General features: G+C 39.0%; 1 protein-coding gene across 1 annotated transcript in view; it reads right to left on the reverse strand.

The window, feature by feature from the left end:
- Positions 1 to 406: 406 nt before the first annotated feature.
- Positions 407 to 25,804, reverse strand: part of phykpl (5-phosphohydroxy-L-lysine phospho-lyase) — a 31,262-nt gene continuing 5,864 nt past the window's right edge. Inside the window, exons 3-12 of the mRNA XM_062525134.1 lie at positions 25,638 to 25,797; positions 23,156 to 23,230; positions 22,980 to 23,067; positions 22,787 to 22,903; positions 22,608 to 22,690; positions 21,284 to 21,509; positions 20,426 to 20,580; positions 8,409 to 8,498; positions 1,711 to 1,841; positions 407 to 1,610 (exon numbers count right to left, since the gene is read on the reverse strand). Coding sequence (XP_062381118.1) covers positions 1,594 to 1,610; positions 1,711 to 1,841; positions 8,409 to 8,498; positions 20,426 to 20,580; positions 21,284 to 21,509; positions 22,608 to 22,690; positions 22,787 to 22,903; positions 22,980 to 23,067; positions 23,156 to 23,230; positions 25,638 to 25,797 — 1,142 coding nt within the window. The 3' untranslated portion in view covers positions 407 to 1,593. The remainder of the gene's footprint in view (positions 1,611 to 1,710; positions 1,842 to 8,408; positions 8,499 to 20,425; positions 20,581 to 21,283; positions 21,510 to 22,607; positions 22,691 to 22,786; positions 22,904 to 22,979; positions 23,068 to 23,155; positions 23,231 to 25,637; positions 25,798 to 25,804) is intronic.

Consider the following 25,804-nt stretch of genomic DNA (forward strand, 5'->3'; position numbering starts at 1 on the left):
TACAGCTGAAAGTGATGAAACAATTAGGAAGGTCTGAAAAATGACTGGGCAGACAGATAGGAGAAATGACAGTGTTGTCACAGAATGCCTGTAGGGGGCATGCTTATGCTGTCCTGCCCTACTTCCAGCTCCTGATCATCAGCACAAATGTATTTTCAGGCTGCATGGGCTGACGGCAAAAGTAAGTTGGCAGAAGTAGCGGTTGATTCCTGCAATAAAACGGTAAAGTCCAAAAGGCATGTACTGTCATCAATGTATGAATAGCCTTTCATAAAACAATGATAGAAATGCAAGGCTGCAAACTTGACTTGACGGCTTATTATGACGCCTACTGATCTGCTCAACATCAAATGACAATATGTTTGCAATGACAATGCATCTGCTAATATTTTTTGAAAGACTCAGATTTACGTAAGGTGAATTTATTAACAAGATTAATAACAAGTCCATTGACATTGATGAAACTCTTGACATGACCAATATGGGCTGTAACTGCAAAAACTAATTCCCACTTCCGTCTCAGTATAATTGATAGACACTTGATGCCATGACAAAACACACTAGCTAGGCTGCTATTGATAGAAACCAGCAGATTTCGTTTTAACCTGGTTGAATCCAGAAAACAATATAATATGTGCAGTGTTATTTTATTTAAACACTCCACGTTTATTGCCATGGGAGATCAGATGAATGTAATGTAGGAATGTCTGTAACTAGTGAAGTTGAGCAATAACCTACTGTAGGCTATGCAAGATAAAATATGAATATGCTGGTGCTAAGAACTGGTTTCATAATCATAATGAGGTGCCTTCAACATACACACTACAGATTCAGGAATACGAACCCAGCCCTCAACCCAAATCCCAGTTGAAGGAGAAGGAGGTGAGCAATACAATCCAATAACAGTTATTAATCAAGGCATACATTTGATCACATACAATAAGTCAATAAAGGAAACAATTGGAAAACATGATTGAAATCCTGATGTTTGGTGGAGGGCTCTGAAGTGTCCATAATTTGCATACAGAATGTAAGAAATCCATACTGATAGTGATGCATATGCAAGTTCTCTCAACAATGACCATTTGGCTTGAATAAACTCCATAGTAAGCGGCCTAAGCATATTTGCTCTTAAAAGAAAACTGATATGTGTTCCATAATATCTACCATGGCATTTTCATTGGTACATTGGTGCATTTATTTTTGATTTTTTAAAATTGAAATCCTTCATAGGGCCTAAAATTTCTGGCGGCGCCCCTGTGCATTTAAATACATAGATCTGTCCCAGAATTGGTCTATTACATATTTGTGAAAACAGCCAAACATGACTGTGATCTTTGCTTAAAATTAGCTGTAAAGCTGTTCTCTGCCTAGATAGGGGTGTCAAAGATATTGCTCTGGGGCCAAATTCGGGCCAAATTCAGTCCACCAGCAGGTTGGGACATAGTACTAGCCAGGCTTTTTGTCTGTGAAGGCTGTACGTGAAATATTCTCAGCTTTAACAGAGTTTCTCAAGAGAGGGGGAAATTCATCTTTCCTCAACATTATAACATTGGAGCGTTTATGAGATGATCCTATTTGAAACGTTGAATTTCATTCTGTGGACATTTCTGAAAAAGAGAAGTCTTTTAGCGAATTATGGTTATACATTCTTTCACATCATCAAAACAATTCAAAAACAATACTTTAGTCACTGGAACTAACTGTTACCTGAAAGAATCTTATCAATTGTCTTGGCAACTCGATCTGCATCCTCCATACTGAAACACATTGGTGGTTTAAATTTTATGACACTTTCCCAAGGGCCATCAGTACTGACACAGATCCGTTCATCTTTCAACCTATTGGAATGTAAACAGCATTGATTAAAATAAAGTTATCTGCATATGATAAACTGTAGTCAAGTCAAGTCAAGTTTATTTATAGCGCATTTCATACACAGAGGTCATTCAATGTGCTTTACATAAACAAAAACCAAACAGGATGTAGTTACATCAAATTATAGTGTAGCCAATCAGATTTATTGTCAAGGTGTTCATATAAAATTAACTTATTTTAACATTACAATTCAAATTAGAATTCCATTTCCTGGGTTAGACCTAGTAATGAAATGCATTTGTAGTAGATAGATGGGCCAGGAGTAGCACAGTGGGAGGGCTGGAGTTCAATTAAGCTGCAACCTTGAGTGTATTGAAAGTTTCTTTATAAATAATAACATGCATTATTATTATGATTGTATCTATATTTAATATTATTATTAATAATAACAAACAGTAATGAGGGGACCAAGCAGTTGGCTGAAATGTAACAACTTAATGCTGTTACTGTCTGTTACATCAGACAAATGGCCATAAGCTGTAAGTTTCATGTCTAGCAACCAAAGATTGCCTGTGATATAAAGTCACACTCTGTTTGGCAGCATATTTTGATTGACTGTGTTGGGTGAGTGCTTGTGAATATGGCAACAATCAAGACATATCTAAGGCTCGGTTTGAACAATATTAAAAGACATCACTAGTAAGTTTTAATTCCAAACAAGTCAAAAGTACAAGCCAAAATGTATTTTTGCTCACAGGTCACTACATTGAGTGTCCTCCAAATGGGGTCATGATGCCATATGCCAAGTTTGATTATGATAAGAGGTGGGTATAGATTATTTTGTTTAATCTAGATTAATCTCACTGTAATCTTGAAATTAATCTAGATTAATCTAGATTAATTTAGGTGCACCAGCACAAAATGTAGGTGCACCCACATTTTTCATTGCATCGCCTTTAACGCTAAAAGGTCACCTTTTTATCGCTGTCCTTTCATATAATGATTTTTTAACAACAAAAAGCCTAGAAAAAGCTTCCCTGCTGAAAAAAACAGCAAGAAACCAGCTTATGCTGGTAGCTGGTTTTAGCTGGTCTTTGCTGGTTTTCTTCCAGCTATTGCTGGTCTTTGCTGGTGTAGCTGGTTAGGCCACCAGCTAGACATGCTGGTGTGACCATCTGAGGAAGCTGGTCGTGCTGGTGTGACCAGCCTGTAGTCTGGGATACAGCTGGTTTAAAATGGTCATGCTGGTGACCAGCCTGTCAAACTTGACAAAGATGGTCAAGCTGGTTTTCTAGAAAGACCAACATAAGATGGCGTGGCCAGTAAAAACCAGCAATGTAGACCAGCAACAACTAAAATGACCAGCTTGAGGTGGTATGACAATCAAAACCAGCTGAATTACCATCATAAGCTGGGTAAATCAGCTGAAGGTATGGTCTAGCTGGTTAACCATGAAAGGGTGGTCAAATAAGCTGGTTAACAAGCTGGTCAACCAGCAAACCACCTTTAGCTGGTCAGGCTGTTTTTTTCAGCAGGGTTGAAACCAAGGGGGCAGGCATATTCCCAGAAATAGAAACACAAAATGAGCTGGTGATCAACGCTTTGCTAACTCCCTTGGACAGCCATAGATTTCAGATTTTTTTGCGATCCCATAACTTCATGTAACATGTGCCCTTTGTCTCCCTTATAGCTTCTGTGTATTCTATATAGGGTATCGAAGGCAAAATTAATTCACTTCTTCCCCGTATATTACGTTGGTTTCCCGTAAAGAAGTATTTTAGCATGTCGGTTGTAGGGAAGCTAACGTTCGAGGGGAGATTCCCCGTAATGTTTGGATAAGAAGCTGACTGAGCCTGCACGAAAACCATGACGGAAAGTCATTCGCAAGATCAGTGAAAATGCGTGTAGCCTACGGTAGCCTACTGTTTGATAGGGTAAAGCATTACCTAGAGGCAAGTAAACATAATAATAATATTAAAAACGAACGTTAACAATTTCAGAGGTTTTCGATCTATCAGACGAGTTACAGCAATGTGCAGGATGGCTAACGTCACGAAGTGAGTACGAGTCTGCGCAGCACGACGGAAAGTAAACGGAATTTTGTTTCAGCCCCCTTCCATTGAGAACAACGGAGTCTGTTTGTCCATTTCTTTTAGGTCTATGGTTGAAACACAATAAAAGAATATTTTCTTTACAAAATTATTTATATAGGCCTATACTGAAATTTCTGATATTCATGACAGCACACTTTGCAGATTGTAGCTTCTATTCATATTACAACTCTGCCTCTTTAATTCAGCTGTCTGCTTGAAACCTCAAAATGTAAACAAAGTAGCATAGTTGGCTAGTTTATCATAGTTTACTGGTTGGACTGTTCAGTTTCCCCACGTGTGTTTACTGTTAGTTTCAATGTGGGCTAATGCTTTTTCTCCTTTCGAGTTTTGGAGTTGGAAAACATTGGTATTGAGATTATCAGTCAACTCATGCAAGAGTGACTTGAATGTAAGAGTTTTAATCAACTTTCTGCAGCAATGATGCTAATCGGAATTAATATTAATTTAGCTAACGTCTTCTATATGCATCATTGCTTTCACGATTGTGAATGTTTCATTTGGATTAAATGTGCACGTCGAGGGGCGGGTCGCGGGTGTCCATTGAGCACGCACGGGAGAGTGAGGGAGAGGGAGAGCAAGAGAAAGCGGGCCAAGGAGAGGGAGGTTACTTCTATACTGTTTGGTAAAGTTGCACGCATAGTCTACAATGACAACTTGTGAAAGAAAGCAGCCGACCAGTGTCAGTTGCAACAGTGTGGCCAACACTGTGTCTCAAACCGCGCACTTCTGCACTTAAAATACTTAATTTGAGTGCGTGAGGGCGTTTACACTGAAATTTCAAACGATACGAAGGGCACTGCAAGTCCCCGGATGGTGCACTCATAACGGTCAAAAAGTTGAGTGTGGAACGCTGGACACTTCTCGCCCTCAACGGACGCCATGTTGGCTAAATAACGGAAGGGGAGGGAGTATTTTCAAACTCGTAGAAATCGCGGTAGAGAAATCTGAAGCAGCAGCGGTGGAAAACACACTTTACAGAGGTACAAGCAAGTTACAACATAAACTGTTTATGTTTTGACACAGTACAACCATGTCACGGTGGAATTGAGGACACCAATAAAAACATATTTAAACGTTACGATCGTCATTTCCGTGAAGTGCACGGAGGTTAGCGTTTGATATGAGACGACACTATTCTGTTAAAATGTGCACACTATGCCAGTAAGTACACAGGGCACATAGGGTGCTGTACGAAAGTGTACTCACGGAAGTAGTCGGTTTGAGACAGACTACTAGACTTTTTTCAGGCGCACTCTTAAACATTTGGCGTTCGCGCTAAAATATCAAGGTAAAAGTGATCATAGCTTGCGTGGTATAGACCCAGCTCCCAGCCCAACTTTGAGAATAGATTAACGCCGATATTTATTTTTATCGCCCGATATGAGTTGCACGTTAACGCAGCATGTTAACGCCGATAACGGCCCACCACTAATTATGATACATGAAAGGGTTGCAGAAATATGTGCTCACTTCCTGTTTGGCTTTTTAGTGTTTTTGATGAGATAAAATAAAATATGGCTGAAAATCCAACATGGTGGAAATTAATGTCGTAGAGTGCGTTGAACTCGGCTTGATTCCAACATTACCTCACTTGTGAAAACTGGGCCAATGGGTCAAAAGTTACGTTTGTGAACGCATATCTAACTTTGACCTTGGCAGATGCCGAATTAGCAAATAGACCTATGCGTCCTGCTTCTCCTCAGGCTCCGTTACATGTCCCTCCTTTTGATGTTGCAAAGAACATTAGGCTAGTTCCTCTGACAAAGAGCTAGATCGATACTTTGCACACTTTGAGCGTGTAGCCACTACTCTTAGATGGCCTGAAAATGTGTGGACACTGCTATTGCAATGTGTCCTAACAGGGAAAGCACAGGAAGTGTTTACTGCTCTAAGTACCGATCAGTGTGGACAGTATAATGTTGTGAAAAATGCCATCTTAACTGCCTATCAGCTTGTACCTGAAGCTTATCGGCAACGATTTAGCAATTTCAGGAAAGCTTACACCTCAACGTTTGTCGAGTTCGCACGAGAGAAGGAAACTATGTTCAGTCGTTGGTGTCTCTCAGAAGGTTAGGACTTTTGAACAGCTGAAGGAGCTTATGCTTTTGGAGGAGTTCAAGAATTGTGTTCCTACTTCTGTTGCTGCCTACTTAAATGAACAAAAAGTGACTTCTTTGAACAATGCGGCTGTCTTGGCGGATGAGTACATCTTGACACACCGAGGTTCTTCTGTGAATAGGGGGAATACAGAGCATGATAAGAGTGTCATTGCAAAGAATAAGTGGAAATCTACTGTTCCTGATGCTGCTTCAACTTAGTCACCCTCGCCGCCTTTGTCCTCTTCACGGACTAGTCCCAGCTTTTCTCCAAGGAAGCCTGACGTGGTTTGTTTCTTTTGTAGGAAGCCAGGCCATAAGATTACTGAGTGTTCTCTGTATAAGAAAGGCAAGTCTGCTAAACCCATTGGTTTGATTAGTAGCGTTCCATCTCTAGTGCTACAAGAAAATGGGAATGTTCTACCTCTGGTTGCCAGACTCTACCAGATTAAGTTATTTCTTCTGAGTATTTCCCTTTTCTTGCAACTGGTTTTGTGTCTTTGCTCTGCAGTGATGAGCGTGCTCCAGTGTGTGTGCTGCGTGACACAGGGGCAGCTCAGTCCTTTATTCTTCATGGGATTTTGCCACTTTCTTCACAGACTGCTACTGGCCAGAATGTACTAGTGAGAGGCTTTGAAATGGGTTTTAGAGTGTTCAAGGTGGGGGGCTGTCACCAATTAGTGTGCCAAATTTCAAAACTTTTTACTAGATGGTTCTATGGGCTGCCATAGACTTCCATGGCAGAATAATACACATCAGCAGCTACAGATCCAAATACAGTTTTCCTGATTGCAGCGCCCCCTAGAGTTCAAAGGTCACCAAATGTGTTGTGTGTTCTTCAATGAGGTCAGGAATCAATGAACTAAGTAAGGGATAATGTATAGAACTCTGGTCATTATCGGGAAAATAAGGACCGACAGGGCGAACCGGACCCCGACGCGAAGCGGCCATCATTTTTTTCAGAGGTCCTCTATCAAGAAATATAATGACCGGTAGAACGTTGGGAAATCCCATTCAAGTCAATGGGGCGTTCTACTTGCATTGTGAAGAGCCGTACAATAAGGCTAGTTATGATACCTGGTTTCAAGCCATTCTAGCGTGGAATAGAAAGCATCCGCACACTTTACATTACAGATCGGTAATAAGTGGGTAATGTTATGGTAATATGTATGCAATTTAATGGTAATAATATTTTTAAACCACATATTACAAATAATTAATGTGTAATTTCTAGACAATTACTTTGCAGTTACCATACAACAACAATGCAAATAACTCGGGTCTAAGGGTGAAATAAAATGGTAATAACTGTTGTAAATAATACTTACTGAAGCAATAAATATTTAGGATTTACTTATTGTGACATAATATGTGACCTGTTATCTGTTGTTATGATGAAATAAATGAGGTAATTTCACAATAACTATATGGTATCAGGGCTGTTTTGTCTTTTCGAAAGGCTTTCTGTACGGTGGGGAGTTGTTGAAATCCTTTTGACAAAACAGTATTTTACAGCCCTGATACCATATAGTTATTGCGAAATTACCTTATTTATTTCATCATAATAACAGATAACAGGTCACATTTGACCATCAAACTAACTACCACAACAACTTTGACCATTGTGTAATTGAGTCCTTCATAGCACCATCATGTTGGTATAATTACAGAAATATTATGCCACAATAAGTAAATCCTAAATATTTATTGCTTCGATAAGTACATATTTACAGCAGTTATTACCATTTTATTTTACCCAAATTATTTGCATTGTTGTTGTATGGTAATAACACAGTAATTGTCTAGAAATTACACATTCATTATTTGTAATATGTGGTCTAAAAATATTATTACCATGAAATTGCATATATATTACCATAACATTACCCACTTATTACTGATCTGTAATGGAAAGTGTTACCGAATATTCAATGAGCTAAGCTGCTTGACCCTCATTGTCTAACAGCTACTCAGTTTCGTCCAAAGCATGACAGTTTGGTGTGACAGCTGTTATCAACTCATTTTGCTTCATGGCATGAACTTAGCTTGGATAGCGAGTGCTAGCATTGTGCAGACCTAAGACAAAGTGGGATTTGTCCTGCGTGACATGTCCACAAAATTATTACCCTACCAGCCATCTCAATTCCTAACAAGCCTAATGTATCAGCAAGCAGGGGACAAATACAGGATCTCAAGAGTTTTCCTATGATCAGAACAATCAGTCCCAAATGCACAAATTCGAGGAATTTGAGGAATCTTGACCGATCATTGCCTAATATCTTTATAACTTTTGCTCAGCACCAATTCAGTCCATGTTGTATGTTTCATTATAAATGTATCACACATTTCATCTATTTATACCTATTAGTGAATATCTTACTTTTTAACCAGGTGTGCTGCCTCCAACGTAGCAGGGGTTCTTTCTGATTTGTCTTTCACCATCTCAAACCCAAGAAATAATCCAATCCCCCTAGAGACAAAAACACATGATAAGAGTTCATGATTTTATTCTATCAAAACCATGAACCCTTTGTAAAACATGCAGTGCACCTGTTGCTACATGATCCAAACATTCATTAGTGAGAGGGAAACTCCTTTCCTTAGGTAGGGAGCTCAGTCTTCTAAAACGGATTGCATTTGAAGAGAATTAACTCCAGGGATGGACGTTACCTATGTATGCTGGGTATATGAAGGCATAACTGCAATATGTACCATCATTAAGAAAGGTGATTCTTAATGGAATCTACACAATATTGAACACTATATCGAGGGCTGAGAAGCAAAGGGGCGAAAGTGACATTTCACCAACTTTACAGGATAGCCAAAACAAATCTAACTGCTTCTATATGTTCACAGTTAAAGACCTTTGGTTTTTGTTCAATAACGTTATATTTATAAATACTTTACTTCTATAATTTTATCAGTTAGAAAGAGCTCATCAAGAGCTTTCAGGTGATATGTATAACTCAATTTTCACCAAAATGTCGCTTACGCTCCTTTGGTTCTCAGCCCTATAAAGATCAAATGGGAGCAAGAGCTAGATGAGGATATCCCTAATATGAAATGTGGAAATGTGTTCAGGCCACAACACCTCTCAAAGGTTACGGTTATGCTATTTGGCAGACGCCTTTAGAAGGGGTCATCCCCGAGCTGGACTTGGTCCCTTAGTTCCAGCGAAAGGAACCCTGAATGATTCATATTAATTTCGGACAATTCCATGCTCCCAACTTTGTGGTAAGTTTGGGGATGGCCACTTCCTGATCCAACATAAAGGCAAGGATGACAGAGTTTGGTGTGGATGAACTTGACTGGCCTCAACCAAGAATTAAATGAATTACACCGTGTCCTAACTGCAAGCAAAAACTGAGGAGTTTTGTAAAATGTACACGCTAAAGCTGTAGGGGAAGCTCTGCAGAGAAATCTGCAAGCATAAAGCCAGCGAAAACGAAAAGTGAAAGCAGCGACACCAGCAATGAAATCGCCAAACCTGCATAGTTTCCCTTTAGTTGGGCAAGTTACTTTTAAAAAGTGATTACAGTTACTACTTTCAAAAAGTAACTAAATTAGTTACTCAGTTACAAATTATAAAAGTAACTACTTACTTCAGAAAGTAACTGTTGCGTTACATTGAAGTACATTTTTAGATGCAAACCCACCTCTTTCACGGAACTTAAAATACAGGTGTATGTTCAATTGTTTATGATAAATCTCAATATTATAATGAAGTGGACAAATGGACAGTTAATACATTACTAAGAGAAACAATGTAGGCTACACATCTTTCTAATGTTGCTTAGGGAGTGAGACTCCAATCAAATGGCATGTATGTAGATATTATGTTTATATAGTGGATCGATACAAATAACACAATAGATGTTTTGGATTTTTTTTTATATTTATTGCCCCTCAACAGGCCAGAACTGGGCAGAATTAAATTATGCTTATAAAACGAATAGTTCAGGCCCTTGATTATGATTGGCTGAATCGCATTCGATGCCATTGTTTATTCCAGCATAACCTAACACCTTGACCGCATTTCGTTCACACACAACTAGCACAAAAGTGGCTTATTCTTAATTGTTAAGCTTCTGTTGCTTTGGTTTTGTAGCTGTCTCCTTTGCTTTCGGTGGTCTTGGCCACTAATTTTGTGGAAGCATGCGATGTTGAGAGATGTTTGAGGCTAAATTCGAATTACTCGACACTGATGTAGAAAGGCACTTTTGACTAGGACATAATGCAGGTGCGCGGGAACCTCTTTTTGACCAGGGGTGCTGAATAACAAAATAATGAAGAATGTCCAACGATTTCTCCCTGCTATACATGTTTTGGATTTTGACTGCTAAATACGCCATTAGCGCGGTGTACAGTTGAGGGCAAGACGTTTTATTATGTCCTTTGCAACCACAAATTCTAATGTTCTACAAATGCGACAGCACCAGGCGCGTTGCTATAGGTGTTCAAAAGATTAGGGGCTATACCTCGGCTGACCCTTCCATTTCCCTGGGGTCCGGGGGTTTATCCCCCGGCAAAATTTTAAAATTGGGCTGTGAAAGATGCAATTTCAACATAGCTTGAGAAGGAAAGTAAGGCCAATCGTTGACGTCCCAGTCGTCATATTTTTAAAACAAAGCTAATTTCCCCACTAGACCGAAGTCTACGTCTAGATGTGTAGGCCTATGCCTAGGCTACAGTACATCTAGCAGAACGTTAATAACAGACTCTGACGAAGATGTAGGCTAATCGAAACGTTAGACGGTTGCTGTGCACCTTTGCATTAGGCTACAATAGGCTAAACAAACAAATTAAGCCTTATAAACTGAGCTGCTCCGGTATTTTTCTCTTTTTGATCAACTTGTCCCTGCAGTGGATGCACCAGTTGCTTGTAGAAGAGCATATCTATTCCTTTTTTGAAGTTCCCTATAGGCTATGTAATTTATTGACTTCAATAGGCTACACGTATTTCCCGTTTACAAACAAAACTAAAGGACGCTGGGTGGCCGGTCACATCGTTCTAAAGTTGCAACAAATGATTCGGGCTCCATAACGCCAGGTCAGCGCTACTAACAATGTTGCAGTTGTGGATAGATATGGCTCTGGTGGCTGCTAGCCGTGGCATTCGTTTGGAATATCATAAAAACCTCTGGGGCGATTTTCATCATTACTTTTAAGGCACGGAGATCCGTGGCTATTCCCTGATCGTTTATCCTTTTCTGTGACATCCCTTCCTACTAACTTCCAGTGAATTAACTAGCCGCCCTCAGCCTGCTCACTTTCGCTTCTCAGTTAGTCACGTCATGAGAGGTCACCTCTACAATTGTGGATTTGTGTAGCCATATTCAAACCTATCCATAACCCTTTTTTGCCATTTGCCTCATCATTGAATATACAAAAATATAAAGCGAATTAGTAATTATTAAAAAAATAAATAAATAAATAAAAAAACGCCTGCCGGCAGGGGGTGCTGCAACACCCTCAGCACCCCCCTTCCCGCGCACTTGACATAATGTGCATTTGACGATTATATTCGTACCTTTCATTTAATAGAAGGAAAAATAATGACTGTACTTCCATTTAGCGAATGCTGTTTTTGGAGTATTTGGGCTCGCCACACCGGTTTCACTTTGACTAACTTGCTTGTGATGCACTGTGCTGTGTGTCAAACTAGCCTACTATGCGATTGTAGCAGGCTGTGCCTCTACTGAGTGACAGGTGAGCCGAAGTGTGTAGACAGAGAATGGGCGGGTCACGATTAGGTGTGTATGGCCCTTTCCGAAACGTGCCCCTAAACCCTAGTCCTACACACTTCCACTTCGTTTGCGCGTTCACGCGAGGGTCCACCACATTAAGTATCATCCGAAACGAATTTTGAGTCGAGTGAAGTGCCTAGGGAGAGGGGCTACACGCCTCCAGGAGCAAAACATGTTTTTGAAATATTTTAACTGCAATAATGCATACATTACTATCACATTAATTACATAGGCCCATATTTAAATACAAAATATCAAATTAATATGATTATTTTTATTAAAATGCATCTGTCCCAAGGATTCATGTCACTGGTGTTACTGCACAACAAAACTCTTATTTTGAAATACAGCAATCATGCTAATGACACCACTGGACTTCCTATTACTTAATACCTGAAGGTCTATGGAGAAAAGCACATGTTAAATACATAGCCTCTTTTCATTAATCAGATATTTTAGCATTTGTGTCATGATTTCTTATTGAAGCTTTTGTTAAAGTCACTCTTTACTTTTAGGGAAATTAATAGAAAATAAAACACAAATGGGTTCAATCACATACTATAGTGAGTCTAGCCTGACTAACAACATATTTTTTTCATTCCCTATAGCAGCCATTTTGTAAAATGCTGTTTTTCACAAAATTGTCACTGGTGTTACCATCACTGGTGTTACTTTTTGGTAACACCAGTGACAACTTACCATTGACGAAGACATAAAGTAACACCAGTGATTCATAGGAATTACATGTAAACTTTAAATAATTGTATTTTTTTTTGAAAAAAATATTAAGGTGTACCATATGTGTATTCTTGCAGCAAAATACTTAAAGGGATAGTTCGGGTTTTAAGACACGAAGTTATATGGGTTCCCCGTCAGCAACGTTGTGCATCAGCACTGACTTACCCCGCAACAGCGTCCTCTGAGCCGAGATCCAGCCGGTTTTTGATGCTGAAGAAAGTAGTCCGGCAAGTTTCTGGGGTCACGAAAGTAAAGTGTTTTTCTTCTCAAAACCATATGCGTTCAAAAGAGCGATATATTTGCACCACAAAAACGTTGTCCAGGAAAAATTCAAACCTCGTTATCACTTACTTATTTTTCGCGATTCCTATCACTGCGCGCTACTGACAGCTGGACAACGTTTTTGTGGTGCAAATATATCACTCTGTTGAACGCATATGGTTTTGAGAAGAAAAACACTTTACTTTCGTGACCCCAGAAACTTGCTGAAGAAAATAGTCCGGCATCAAAAACGATCAAAAACCGGCTGGATCTCGGCTCACAGGACGCTGTCGGGGGGGAAGTCAGTGCTGATGCACAACGTTGCTGACAGGGAACCCATATAACTTCGTGTCTTAAAACCCGAACTATCCCTAAGTAATAATGTGGTCTAAGTTTAAATGTAAAAAATCTACCTTTTTTGGGGGATATTTTTCTATGCCAAAAGTGTGCGTTTCTGTAGAATGACCCTTATATGTACTGCTGGTGAGAGTAATTTTTGTATTATGTGTCACTTCATATTTTGTGCGTGTGTGGTTTTCTTTTCTTATATCACTCCATATGTTGTGCGTGTGTGGTTTTCTTTTCTTATATCACTCCATATTCTGTGTGTGTTTGTGTGTGTGTGTGTGTGTGTGTTTGTGTGTGCTGCATATGGTGTACCTAACTTCTGTTAACCTCCAGTGGTGGAAGACACCTGGGGTCTCCAGACGTGGCCCTTAGTAGAACCTTGGGCTTCTCTATACCCATTGTGCTGCAAGTTAAGTACTCTCTCTACCTCCGTGCCAATTCCTAATTCATTGTCTATCGGGGTGGCAACTCCACCCTCATATGCATGTACTGTAGCTGATCTCTCTCTCTTCCTCCTTGACAGGAATAGTGGGCCTACACTGGTGGGCCGCAGTCTCCGGTGGTGGTCTTCCTCACTAGCCTCCCTACTTCCACGTGGTGTGCCTGACGTGCAGTGTCGTCCCTTGGTTGCAGTGTGAGTTGTGCGTGTGTGAATGTGTGTGCGAGATATTTTCTATCTCTTTCTCTGCCTCCTGCCAGTGGCCAGCCTTCAGTCCTACCTACGGTTGTAAGATAGAGATTGATCACATAGTCAATTGAACTTCTCCAATAGCTTATAGGGCCACGTCCTTGCCATCCCCCTCTACCTCCCTTCCATTTCTTTACCAGGGTAACTTGTACATCATTGTGACTGCTGTGTGTTGCGACACAAATTATGCACCTGTCCTGTTGGTACGAAATAAATACATGTATTGCATCATTCACGTCTCTGCCCTCTGTGTATTGAACCTGTGTTGCCAATTAGTTCAGTTCAGTGATTTGGTAACCATAGTGTCCTAGGGGTAACCATACTCTAGGTGGCGTAGTCAGCTGCAATTTCCCTTTATGAATCTGCCACACAAGCTTTGGAACACCCGCCCAACTCTACCTCTGATTGGCTTACCATGAATTTTTACTCAACCTCAGCCAATCGTCAGTATGTATGCCCTTGTCTCGTACCCACTAACCAAGCAACAGTAAAAATAGTCTGCCCCGGCTCAGATCTAATTGGTCTGATGAAAAAAACAAAAAAAAACAGCTTCAAATATAGTAACACGCCGCATTTTTGGCAGTAACGGTAATGGCGTTATCAAGATGGGAAAAGTAATCAATTAGATTACTCGTTACTGAAAAAACTAACGCCGTTAGTAACGCCGTTATAAATAATGCCGTTATTCCCATCACTGCCTTTAATGATGTCATCATTATCTTTTTTTCAGACATTGTTTGAGGGGAGCCCTAATATGCAAGATGATTTGTGATTTGTTTGCCTTTTCTTTCAATTTAATGATAACTGATACCACTTTTTGAGCAAAACGTGTCAAAATACACTTGGAAGATAGCAGATCCTGGATAACGGCTTCAGTTTTCTGACCTTTAAGAGTTTTAAAGGATAAACAGACCACCTTTGTAGTAGGTCAAGTTATATTAGCCTAGCCATTTCTTAATGTAGGCCTATAGGCTAATACTTTCTTTGATTTAAAAGTGTCATCACTGCCTTTATGTAATGTAGTCTTAATATGGATTTCATGCATTAACATTAAAATATTGATCTATTTTTTTTCCATTAGGAGTGTGCATTTGGTTGCTTAAATTGATAGAAAGAGATCGAAATAGACATTCCACTTTGTCTTCAAATTTGTATCCTCCTTTCTCACATTTTTATGACATCATCATTTAGGCGGAGCTTAATTCACAGTATAGGCCCACTACAAGGACCTAAACCATGATGAATTTGGATGTATTTTTTTTGTTTTTTGTTTTGCTTAAATCGTTTGAACAGGGATAGAAATAGACAATCAACGTTGTCAACAAATGTTAACCCTTCATTTTCACATGTTTATGACATTATTTATCATTTAGATGATGCTTAAATTACAGATTAGACCCACTGAAAGGACCTTATAATAGAAGAAAAGCAACACATTTTGTGAACTGTAAGAGCTAAAAAGTGATTACTTATTAGTGATTAACTAGTCCACTTCATTAACTTTAAGAACAGGACATCTTCTGAACAATATTGACTATTTGCATACTGTACAGTCTACGCAAGTGCAGACTGGGGTGCGTGGCAGTCCATTTCGAGTACAGGAACAGAGTATTTTTTCCACACTTGCTCTTATGGCAGCCACAAAGGCCAAGAGTACTTCAAGTGCTGAGCCATTTAAGCAGTAAACTGGTAAGAACCAATCTCCCTCCAGATACCACCCATGATCAAATGGGGAAGGCAGCTCAAGTTTTGCTTTAGTGCAGGACTTCCATACATAGGTCAAATAGTTTGTAAGTCTGAGGAAGAAATGCAGCTGGTGATGGTGGAAGCTTTTCACCTTCTTTTCACCCTCTATGAAACAGCTCCCTGCAGAGGTCTTTTTAAGAAGAAGCTTGCTTTGCTGAAGTTCCATATGCCATGCACACAAATTTCTCCAGAGACGTAAGCACTTCTCCTGACAGGGAATCTAAGGTTGAACCCAAAGCCTGCAGGCTGTCAAGAATGGGGTCTCCTTCATCAAGGTGAAGCTTTGTCCATTTTTGTTTGCTTATCCCAGCAAACTTGCCACCCCAATCTGCTCCCAAGAAGGCATGAAATGCTCATTTTGGTGTAGATTTACACCAAAAGAAGGTGAAAAGCTTCCAACATCACCAGCTGCATTTGTAACGGGTGTTAGCTGGTTAGCTATGCTGTGGAACGTTAGTAAACCTCACTCCCCGAGTGGGCTTTTAGCTAGATTGTTAGCGCGCTCGACTCCCGATCCAAGGTGCTGCTGTCTCGCGGGTTCGAGTCCGGGCGTGTGCAGGGCTAGACCGCGGTGGTTCCACACAACGCAGGTTACACATTTCTTCCTCATATTTAAAAACTGTTTGACCTATGTATTGAAATCCAACACTAAAGCAAACCTTGAGCTGCCTTCCCCAGTTGATCATGGATGGTGTCTGAAGGGAGATGCTCTTGGCCTTTGTCAAATGTGGCTGTCATAAGAACAAGTGGAAAGTCACATTCAAAAAGTGATTTATGAAAATGCATCACAATTGTGGATATAGGCTATTATGGAAAATAACTCTTCATTTATTAGAATTTAAAAGACTGAAATGAAGTTGCCAACTTCAAACGAGTTGCAAGAGCTGACACTTCAATAGCCTACAGTGAAACGACTGGTAGGATAGCTTACAGCCTTCATATCTACACTAATGCAGGTTAAAAGTAGACCATAGGGCCAGGCAATACGGAATACAATCTCAAACAACGCCAATCAACGATGATGCAGCAACAGGTAGGATATCTAGCAAATGTAACGTTAGCTTACAGTAGGATATTTTATGTAGGCTATATTACAGGATGAGCTAGTTCTTCGAAGTGTCTCCAGGTGTGTGATTGTCCTAATAGGAATGTACAATAAGCTGTTAACAAAGGTTTTTAATTTGTGAATGATACCGAAAGCTTTAAATGATTGCCTGGCTGGCAAGTCCCTATAGCTGAAACAATAGCTTGCTAACAAACAAACGTGAAAATGATAGCAATGCAGTTTGTGCTAGAAACGACTGTGGCTTGAACCTAAATGTCTATCAGGTTGGACTTCACTTAAAACGCTGGGTGAAGATCGGTGTCGTGTAGGCTGCTCTGTCGAGATGGCTAAAAGCCCTTGTGTAAGCCCTGTTGGCCTTGCAGCCTATACCCGACGTTAAACCTAGCCTGGAGTAAGTTTGGTTGTCGTTAGCTAAATACAGTGTTAAATTAGATTGTCTTTAGCTGTTGATAACGTTACCGAGAGCAAACCGGTTAGGCTACTGTAACGATATAAACAAATCAAGTAAGGAGACAAGACGATAACGTCCTGGTTTACAGCTGGCATGGAAGAATGTTTTCACAGCTGTTACAGCTTAATGAGTAGACGTAACGTAACATTCACGTTTAGCCTGGTTCAGCGCAGCGGTGGTGGCATGGCTTTGGATCAGATCCTTGATTACTGACAGCTGAGCACTGACGTAACAATTAATCTTTGCCGCCAAAGGGTCTCAATGTAAACTCTATGGGAATTTTAAACTCTTTTATCGTAAGTTCACAAATGTGAAAAATAATAGAACAAATCTCCATTTCAAGACATTTGTAGGAGTGCTTGAATGACGTCAAACGGTTCAGTGGTTCCAGAGCCTTTGATCGTTGATTTTGGTCGGAAGAAGAATAAAGATTATAAGAAGAACAGGGATAACAGTACATTGCATTTACATGCAATGTAAAAAGAACTATTTTCCTGTACTTGAAATGGACTGCCATGCACCCCAGCCTGCACTTGCATAGACTGTCAAAACCAAGAGATTTTTAAAAATTATGTGATAGTGAGGAAAGTGAGGGAGATGAATGAGTGAAAACTCAGTAGAGTTTCATTCAAAGGAAAATTGTGCAAGAATATTCCCTGTGTTTGTTTTTGAAATAGTTCATATCGCTTGCATTCATTTGAATTAAATGCAAATTCAATGTAATGAAGAGTTCATATTGTTCAGAAGATGTCCTGTTCTTAAAGTTAAAGAAGCTGACTAGTTAATTACTATAAGTAATCACTTTTAGCTGTTACAGGTCACAAAATGTATTGTTTTTTTGTTATTATGAGGTCCTTTCAGTGGGCCTGTAATTTAAGCATCGCTTAAATGATAATGTCATAAAAATGGGAAAATGGAGGGTAAAATTTTGAAGACAAAGGGGAATGTCTATTTCTATCCCTGTTCAAACAATTTGAGAAAAAAACAAAAAACAAAAACAAAAACATCCATATCCAGCATGATTTAGGTTGTTATAGTGGGCCTATACTGTAAATTAAACTCAGCCTAAATGATGATGTCATACAAATGTGAAAATGTAGGATACAAATTTGAAGACGAAGTTGAATGTCTATTTCTATTCCTTTTCTATAAATTGTATCATCCAAAACCAGTGAGAATACACAGGACACAGTACAAATAAAGATAAATAAAGATAAATAAAGTACAAAATAAGATAAGAGAAAACAGAATAATTTAAGTTTTGACTGCCATTAAATGCAGTGTGTCAAGTGTTCATGTAGGCTAGCATTTTGTTTAACACTGTATGGGGATACTGAATATAATTCATAAAATCCATAGTCAGTACATGTTGGTTTACACTGAACTCATGATTGACCATTATTTTGATACATTGAATTATGTTGCAAAAGAGATACAGTGGGGAGGATAAGTATTTGAACCCATGCTTAAAAGTTGACTAAAAAGAGGAATATAAAATTAGTCTGTTTGATGCTCATTGAGCTCAATGCAAATCAAACCAGCTAACAGGCTAACCGACAAAAACACCATGCCAGACTTGCCAGTCTCTAGGTATGGTGAAGAGTATGTGATGATGTGGGGCTATTTTAATTACAAAGCACTGATTCTTGAGAATTTGCCTAAAACAGGTTTTAATTTTGAAAAAAAAAGTTAGTTAAATTACAAAATCTGAAGGTATGTCATTATAGACCAAGGTCTTAGCTGTTCAGCAATGTACCGGTGCAACCTCCCCTTTTTGTATTTTTTTTCATAAAATACGCATTTTTCCAGTACTTATACAACGTTTTTTTTAGGCCTAAATAGAAAAAGTATGCTTTTTTAATCCAACAACCATATTTTTGAATTAAAACAGACTATTACTTTAATAACTACACCACTGAAGAAACATACTGTGAGCATATTTATTTAAAACAAATAAAAATGAATCTGACGGTGTGACACTAATCTGACGGTGTTGACAGTGGTTTCATTACAACATAAAATTCCAAAATGAATACCACTCAAGTCTTGCTTGACAACTTTATTTAACTATTTGGTCCAAAAAGCCTCCGTTGAGGACCATTTGGAGGCTTTTTTCACCACCGTTAAGCAGAAAACCTGACGGTGGTGACATCTGACGGTGGTGACAAAAATCTACTCTTTCACATGATATGCATGAATTGTTCACATTATCCACCCTGTTTGCATCATATTGGTGGCTACTTCAAACCTCTTCTTAAAAAGTATACATTTATTTTATAATCTAATCTAATATTTTGTATACAAAAGAGACGGTGTTGACATGTTATGGTTGTGACAGTAGCAGTGTCCAAAAATATGAACAACTTTAAGAGAAAATGGCAAACTAATGGGAGCTTGAGTGATCTTAAAGCATGCAGTACGGCTGAAGGTTTGAAAATGAGGTCCTCAAGAATGTAGTTGACCTTGTAGTTGCCTGATTTTATTGCCTTTTATAAATATCTGACGGTGGTGACGAAAATGTGGGACACATTTTGAGCAGCCACAAAATAATAGTAAATATTGCTCAAAACGTACTATTTGGAGTTTCTAATACATAATACAATGTACTCTCTCATGTGGTAAAGATATCATTAAATTAAATGATTGCTTTTAGTGTTTTTAATCAAGTCAAAATGATTATCTCCTATTCGAGGACAACTGATTTTGTAGGGTATGGGCCAGCATATAATCATTAAATTAATACAAAAATAAAATAAACCTTTAAAAGAACCTCACATGTGTGCAAAGGACCCCCTGATTATAACCTTGATTCTTTTTGTTCATGGAAATGGCATTAATTTCCAACAGAATCAGCACTTTTCTTAGTGAGACATGTTTTAGGCAAATTCTCAAGAATCAGTGAAAGGCCAAAAGAAACTTATCAGGATGAATAGTATCCTAGATCCATGAAATAGCTGGCATATAAAAAGAAAAATCTGCCTGCCTCTATGGGAACTTCACATAGGGGTGCAAATACTTATTCCCCCTGTATTTTAAGGAAGAACATTTATCCATTTACCTAATTTATCTATGTATTCTTCATTCACAAAGAAAATTGGTGTCCTTAAAGGTTGGATTTTTACTAATTTCAATTTTAATTAAGGCATTAAGATCAATTTCTAAAAGACGACTTTATATTCCTCTTTTAAGTCAACTTTAACATGGGTTCAAATACTTATCTCTCCCTGCCCACCGTATGTTGTCAAATATTCTAATCCTCTAGTGTTCCACATTATTGAAATGTTATTCAATAAAATGTCTAGATTTTACTTATATGATGGTAACCTCCCTATTATCATATCACAGTACTTACCGGACCTCTCCAATCATGGAATACTTTTCCTGAAGCTGTTCGAGGCGCTCCTTCAGATGGCCCCCAACCAGAGTGGCATTTCCTCTAAGATCTTCTTTTTCTATCACATCAAGAACAGCCAATCCAACAGCACAGGACACAGGATTACCACCAAACTGTAACAAATCAATAAGGTCAAATAAATACATCAAATTTAATTTATTCAATAACATTTTGCAAGATATATGATTAAACTAGTAATACTTAAAAGAGAGAATCCCGCACACTGTCCATTATGCATGCAACATTTATTCACATTCACGTTTTGGTCATAGACCTCCCTCAGGTAAATTTACCAATTAAAGTAGACAAGCACTCAGAGAGTGCAGACCTCCGCCTGTATTGTTCTTCCTAGGTTGTCGTACATTTGAACCTAAACTATTCAGATCGCCACCACGTGGCCATACCATGCCATTACACCACTAAGCGAGAAACATAAACGCCTCTGGAATCCCGACAGTGATACAAAATGGAATCGTGTCTTCCTTGGGTAATTTCTGACCTTCCCTCATTTCATCGAAATCCATCCATTACTTTTGAGTCATCTTGCTAACAAACAGACAGTGTCACGACTACCTAGCTCAGAGTAGCCATGACATTAAGGGAGACCACACCGTTTGAACAGTTAAATCAAATAATTTATACAAACAGACAGACACACAGACAAACAGACAGACAGACGCCGGTCCCCGATGAAAACATAACCTCCTTGGAGGAGGTAAAAATTACCTTTAATGTATTGGAGTTTGCTACAGTAAACATTTTGAACTCCAGTTAGATGTTTATGTCAGAAAATAGGGAAGAAAAAGCTGAATTAACTGTATTGAAGTATTCCACTCCATTGTCTGTGAAGGATCTTGCTATATCTTCTGTTGTGGCCACACAAGCCAGTGGATGACCGTTGCCCATAGGTTTGCCCATGGTCACAATATCAGGACAGAAATCTTTGCCCTGCAGCTGAAAAGCCCAGAAGTGGCTCCCGACTCGACCAAAGCCAGTCTGGACTTCATCGGCAACGTATACACCACCAGCAGCTCGTACATATCTATGAAAGGAGATCTATGTTTAAAATAATAAACTGAAAGAAAACAGAAAATAAAAGAATCAATGGCTTCTAAAATGAATCACTTATCCATATATGGTAGGGATAATACAGTCCATCATTCAATATCCTCCTTATTCGTGAACCCCTACTTCCATCCAGTTTTCATCTTCTGATTCATTCTTCATTGATCATTTTGAAATGTTGACAATTTTGCACTCAATATGGATATTGTACTGACAAAATTACTGAAAAACTAAAAATGTTACTTTTACATGACGTAGTTTCTCACTATTACACTGACAGGCAGGGGATCTAGGTTATGTGGCTAAGCTGTTACCTACAAAGTAGATCACATTTAAACAGCTATAATATACATTTTAAAACAATTTTCAGGTAGAAACTATGCCACATGTCTACACGCAATGCTATTTCTTCAAAAGACTTTGGATCCAGAGAAACTACAGCCATGGAAAGGATATTTCAAACTTCATGTACCAAGTTCTGTTCTGTTATGAGAAATGAAGAGAATACTGAATGCCGAATGACATTGACATTATTTTTTTTGCAGCAGCCATTCAGAAATAATGGACCTTCAAACAATGGGATGGTAGTCTGGCTCTGCCCGACTCTTTCACACCGTGAATAGATTCTGGGAACTCTCAACTGAAAAACGTTCACATTGCATTGTGACATGCACTAACTTTGAAATCATTGGTCCAGCCTTGCCAATCACGTTGATCACAGATTCCTAACACTACTTCCAACTTCAGCTAAACTTTACACACTGACAACAGCATCAACAGTCAGGAAACAGTGCATGTGGGTCTACCTTTGCTGTAAATACATTTCTGCACTTTTCCAATTGCATTTTGTTGATGCTTGCAGGTGTTACTGCTTCTGTTTATCACAATAGGTCTCAGTTTCGTCTTCCCCTCTCGTTGCTGACTGGCTTGACATTTTTCTTGCCTGAGGGAAACGGTTATGAACTGTTGGTTGCCAGACTTTCCCTCCCTGAAAGAAGGTCTAGGTGGGCAGGGCCAGGCAACTGGGTTGACCCATCCAATTTTAATGAAACTTTCAACAGCAATGTGTACTCACTCTGCCACCTTTGTGCAGTATCCATGAGGTAAGATGATCTGACCTCCAACACTAGGCAAGGACTCAGCAAAAAATGCAGCGATCTGTTCAAAATATTAAGTTAACAAGTTTGTTAAGAGAAAACAAAAATGAAACAAAAATGCTGGTCATGAATATTTGGAATATATTTGAGTTCATACTTTACGGCCTTTGCCTTGTACTTGATCGATCAAACTTTTCACAGAGTCTGCATAAGCCTGAGCTGGGTTAGGATGATTTTCCCTGTACACACCCCTGTAGGTATCTGGCAAAGGTGCCTGCATAAATGAATAAACATTTAGCAAAAGTAGTGGTTCTCTGGATTTTCTTAATACCTGTTAAAATGGTACGCACCACATGCACCCATTCTTTTTGGCCTCCCAGCTTTTGAAATTTGTATGGGCTAATGTCAATAAGCGAAGTGAGGTGACCGTGGTAGGCACTGAAGAGAAGTGGTAAAACAGCTTATTGATCTTAGTTTTTAAGTAATTCATTGCAAAATGTTTGATATTAAAAAAGAAAGCCCTTACTGTTCAAGCACAATTACATCTTCATTCTGGGTATATTGTCGGGCAAGGCGAAGTGCAAGATCATTTGCTTCAGAGCTAAGGTTAAAGGATATAAGTATCATGTTACACATAAGTTATATATTAAACAAGCAAAGGATAAACACTATACACTACTGGTCAAAAGTTAGGGGTCATTTAGAAATGTACATTCCATTCCATTAGAGACAGAATATCAGATGAGATCAGTTGCATTGTTTTCAATCAGGGCAGCAGTTCTCAGATTAGATCATGTTCTTACATAATGCATCTTGTAACATCTTGCAAAAGTATTCTCCAATGTTGTAGAAATAAATGGTTGATCTTTAATGCAATATCTACATTGCCCATGATCAGCAACCATTCATCCAATGTTGCAAAAGGCACATTCTCTTCACTAATCTGATATTATGTTAAAAGGCTAACTGAAAAAAAAACATTGGAGAACGCTTTTGCAATTATGTAAGCACATAAACCGCGGGGTCTTAAAAAGTCTAAAAAAGTCTAAAATTACACATTTTCAATTTTAGGCCTAAAAAAGTCTAAAATATAGAGATATTTTGCACTGTAAGTCTAAAATTGAGTTTGCGTAATACGTTTCAATGCAAAATATCGACAAAGGACTGATGTTTTTTTGTTTTGTTTTGCGTCCTTTTCCACGCTGTTGAATGCTGCCCTTAATCTGTATGCAATGCGGGCTAGAATTGCGAAACATTATTGGCTAATTCTTGTAATGACACTTCTCTGGGCCAATCGAAGTTGACGTTTGGATAAGACGCCTGGCTACCGCGCGAGTCATTTTTGTCAGGGACGACACCGCGTTCGGTTCACAAATATGAACGAAGAGGTAGGCTAAAGCTAGCCTGATTACCATCGACTTTCAAAGGCTCTGCGAGACTTTAGTCTGACCAACAGCCTGTGCTAACACGGTTTCTAGCAAGCGCTGGTTGACCCGCCTCCTTTAAGTGCCTCGATTTGCTACTGGTAGATGTCAGAAAGCGGTTTGCCGAGTTTAAACCAATAACAACACTCTTTCCTCTGCCTTGAACACGCCTCTACCCAGAGCCGTTGGAGCTGCTCAAAGTTGATTGGTTCTCGACCAAAGGGGGCAGTTCCGCAGATTTCGGGAACTCAGAAATCCTTCTCAATGAGCAGTTGACCAGACCAGCAGCAAAAGCCTGAAGGCGTTGCGTCACTGGGAGGGCGTGCCAGGCTAGGCTAAAGCGGCCCCTTCTAAGTGCATTTATTTCTTGGACCGAACGCCGTGGAGTCCATTATCCCACTTATTCCACTGTTACCATTTGATTTGTGTTCATTTCCTGTTATGTAAACGTTTAAACAGAGACGGTGTAACTAGACAATCTTTGGTTTAAATCGTTAAAAATATGTATTTAAGTAAGAAAATTTATTTATTTCAATACATTCTTCATTTTTTGAAGAAAATCCTTCATTTTTACTAATTTTTTTAATTAAGGCATGAAGATGATTTTCTATTCCTCTTTTAAGTCAACTTCAGCATGGGTTCAAATACGTATTCTCCCCTGTGTGTGTGTATGTTTGTGTTTACATACATCATACATGTGTATTATATATAATAATATAGTAATATATATAGTAATATATACATACCCCCCCGTCGGACACTGTCACCTTTTTTACGCTGAGGGGTTTGCAGGTCTGGATGCAGTAGCAAGTTTTTGATTCTCTGTGTGCGAGCAAATGTCAATTGACCGCAATCTGGCTTTGTTATTTCTTTTTTTAATATTTCGTGAAGGTCTTAAATTTAACCCATGATGGTCTAAAAAAGGTCTAAAAAAGTCTAAAATTGCACTTGTTAAAACCTGCAGACACCCTGATAATGTAATCTAAAAATTGCTGATCTCAGCTGAGTATTCTTTGTAACATTGAGTGAAATGGACATTTCTAAATGACCCCAAACTTTTGACCGGTAGCTTACTTCAATTAACACGTTATTATTTGACCCCCCACATGGTGCTGGGCTACACGCAAGAAAACACAGTTGATTCACCTCTGACATTTCAGAAACAGAGTTTATCCACCTCTTCTTAGAGTGTATCCACCTCTCAAAAGAGTTTGCTAGATTGTCGAGTTTGAGCTTCCAAGTCGCTACAGTGCTTCACACTGACGCTGTAGCTGCCTGGAAGCTTTATCTATTGGCTGAATCAACTCCCGCAAGGTAAAACCAACTGTTTACCTTTGGACATTTTCCAAAACGCTATATCTACCATTTTAATGAATTTTCATAAACCTTTCTCAGTGAAACTGTAATTGGGTTATGTTTAGTTGTTCTATCTTTACTCAATCAAAACAAAGCAACTGCATTTTTATTTATACCTGAAAAGGATTTTTCCTTTAAATACACTGGATATCTTAAAGTATGTTGCATTTGTATTGTAAGTGCCAAACATTTGGACTGGAAGTGCACATCTGCTAATAGTTCTCTTACCCTGAGTTGACAAAGTAAAAGACACACATCTTATCAGGCAAAGTGGCAGAAAGGCGGGCTGCATAGGTGACTATGTTATCGTGCAGGAAGCGGGTGTTAGTGTTCAGGAGCTCCATTTGAGATGTGGCAGCTTGAGTGACAGTAGGATGGCAATGTCCCACTGTTGA

This window comes from Sardina pilchardus, chromosome 21 (genome assembly GCF_963854185.1).
Source record: "Sardina pilchardus chromosome 21, fSarPil1.1, whole genome shotgun sequence".
In the NCBI taxonomy this organism is placed as follows: Eukaryota; Metazoa; Chordata; class Actinopteri; order Clupeiformes; family Clupeidae; genus Sardina; species Sardina pilchardus.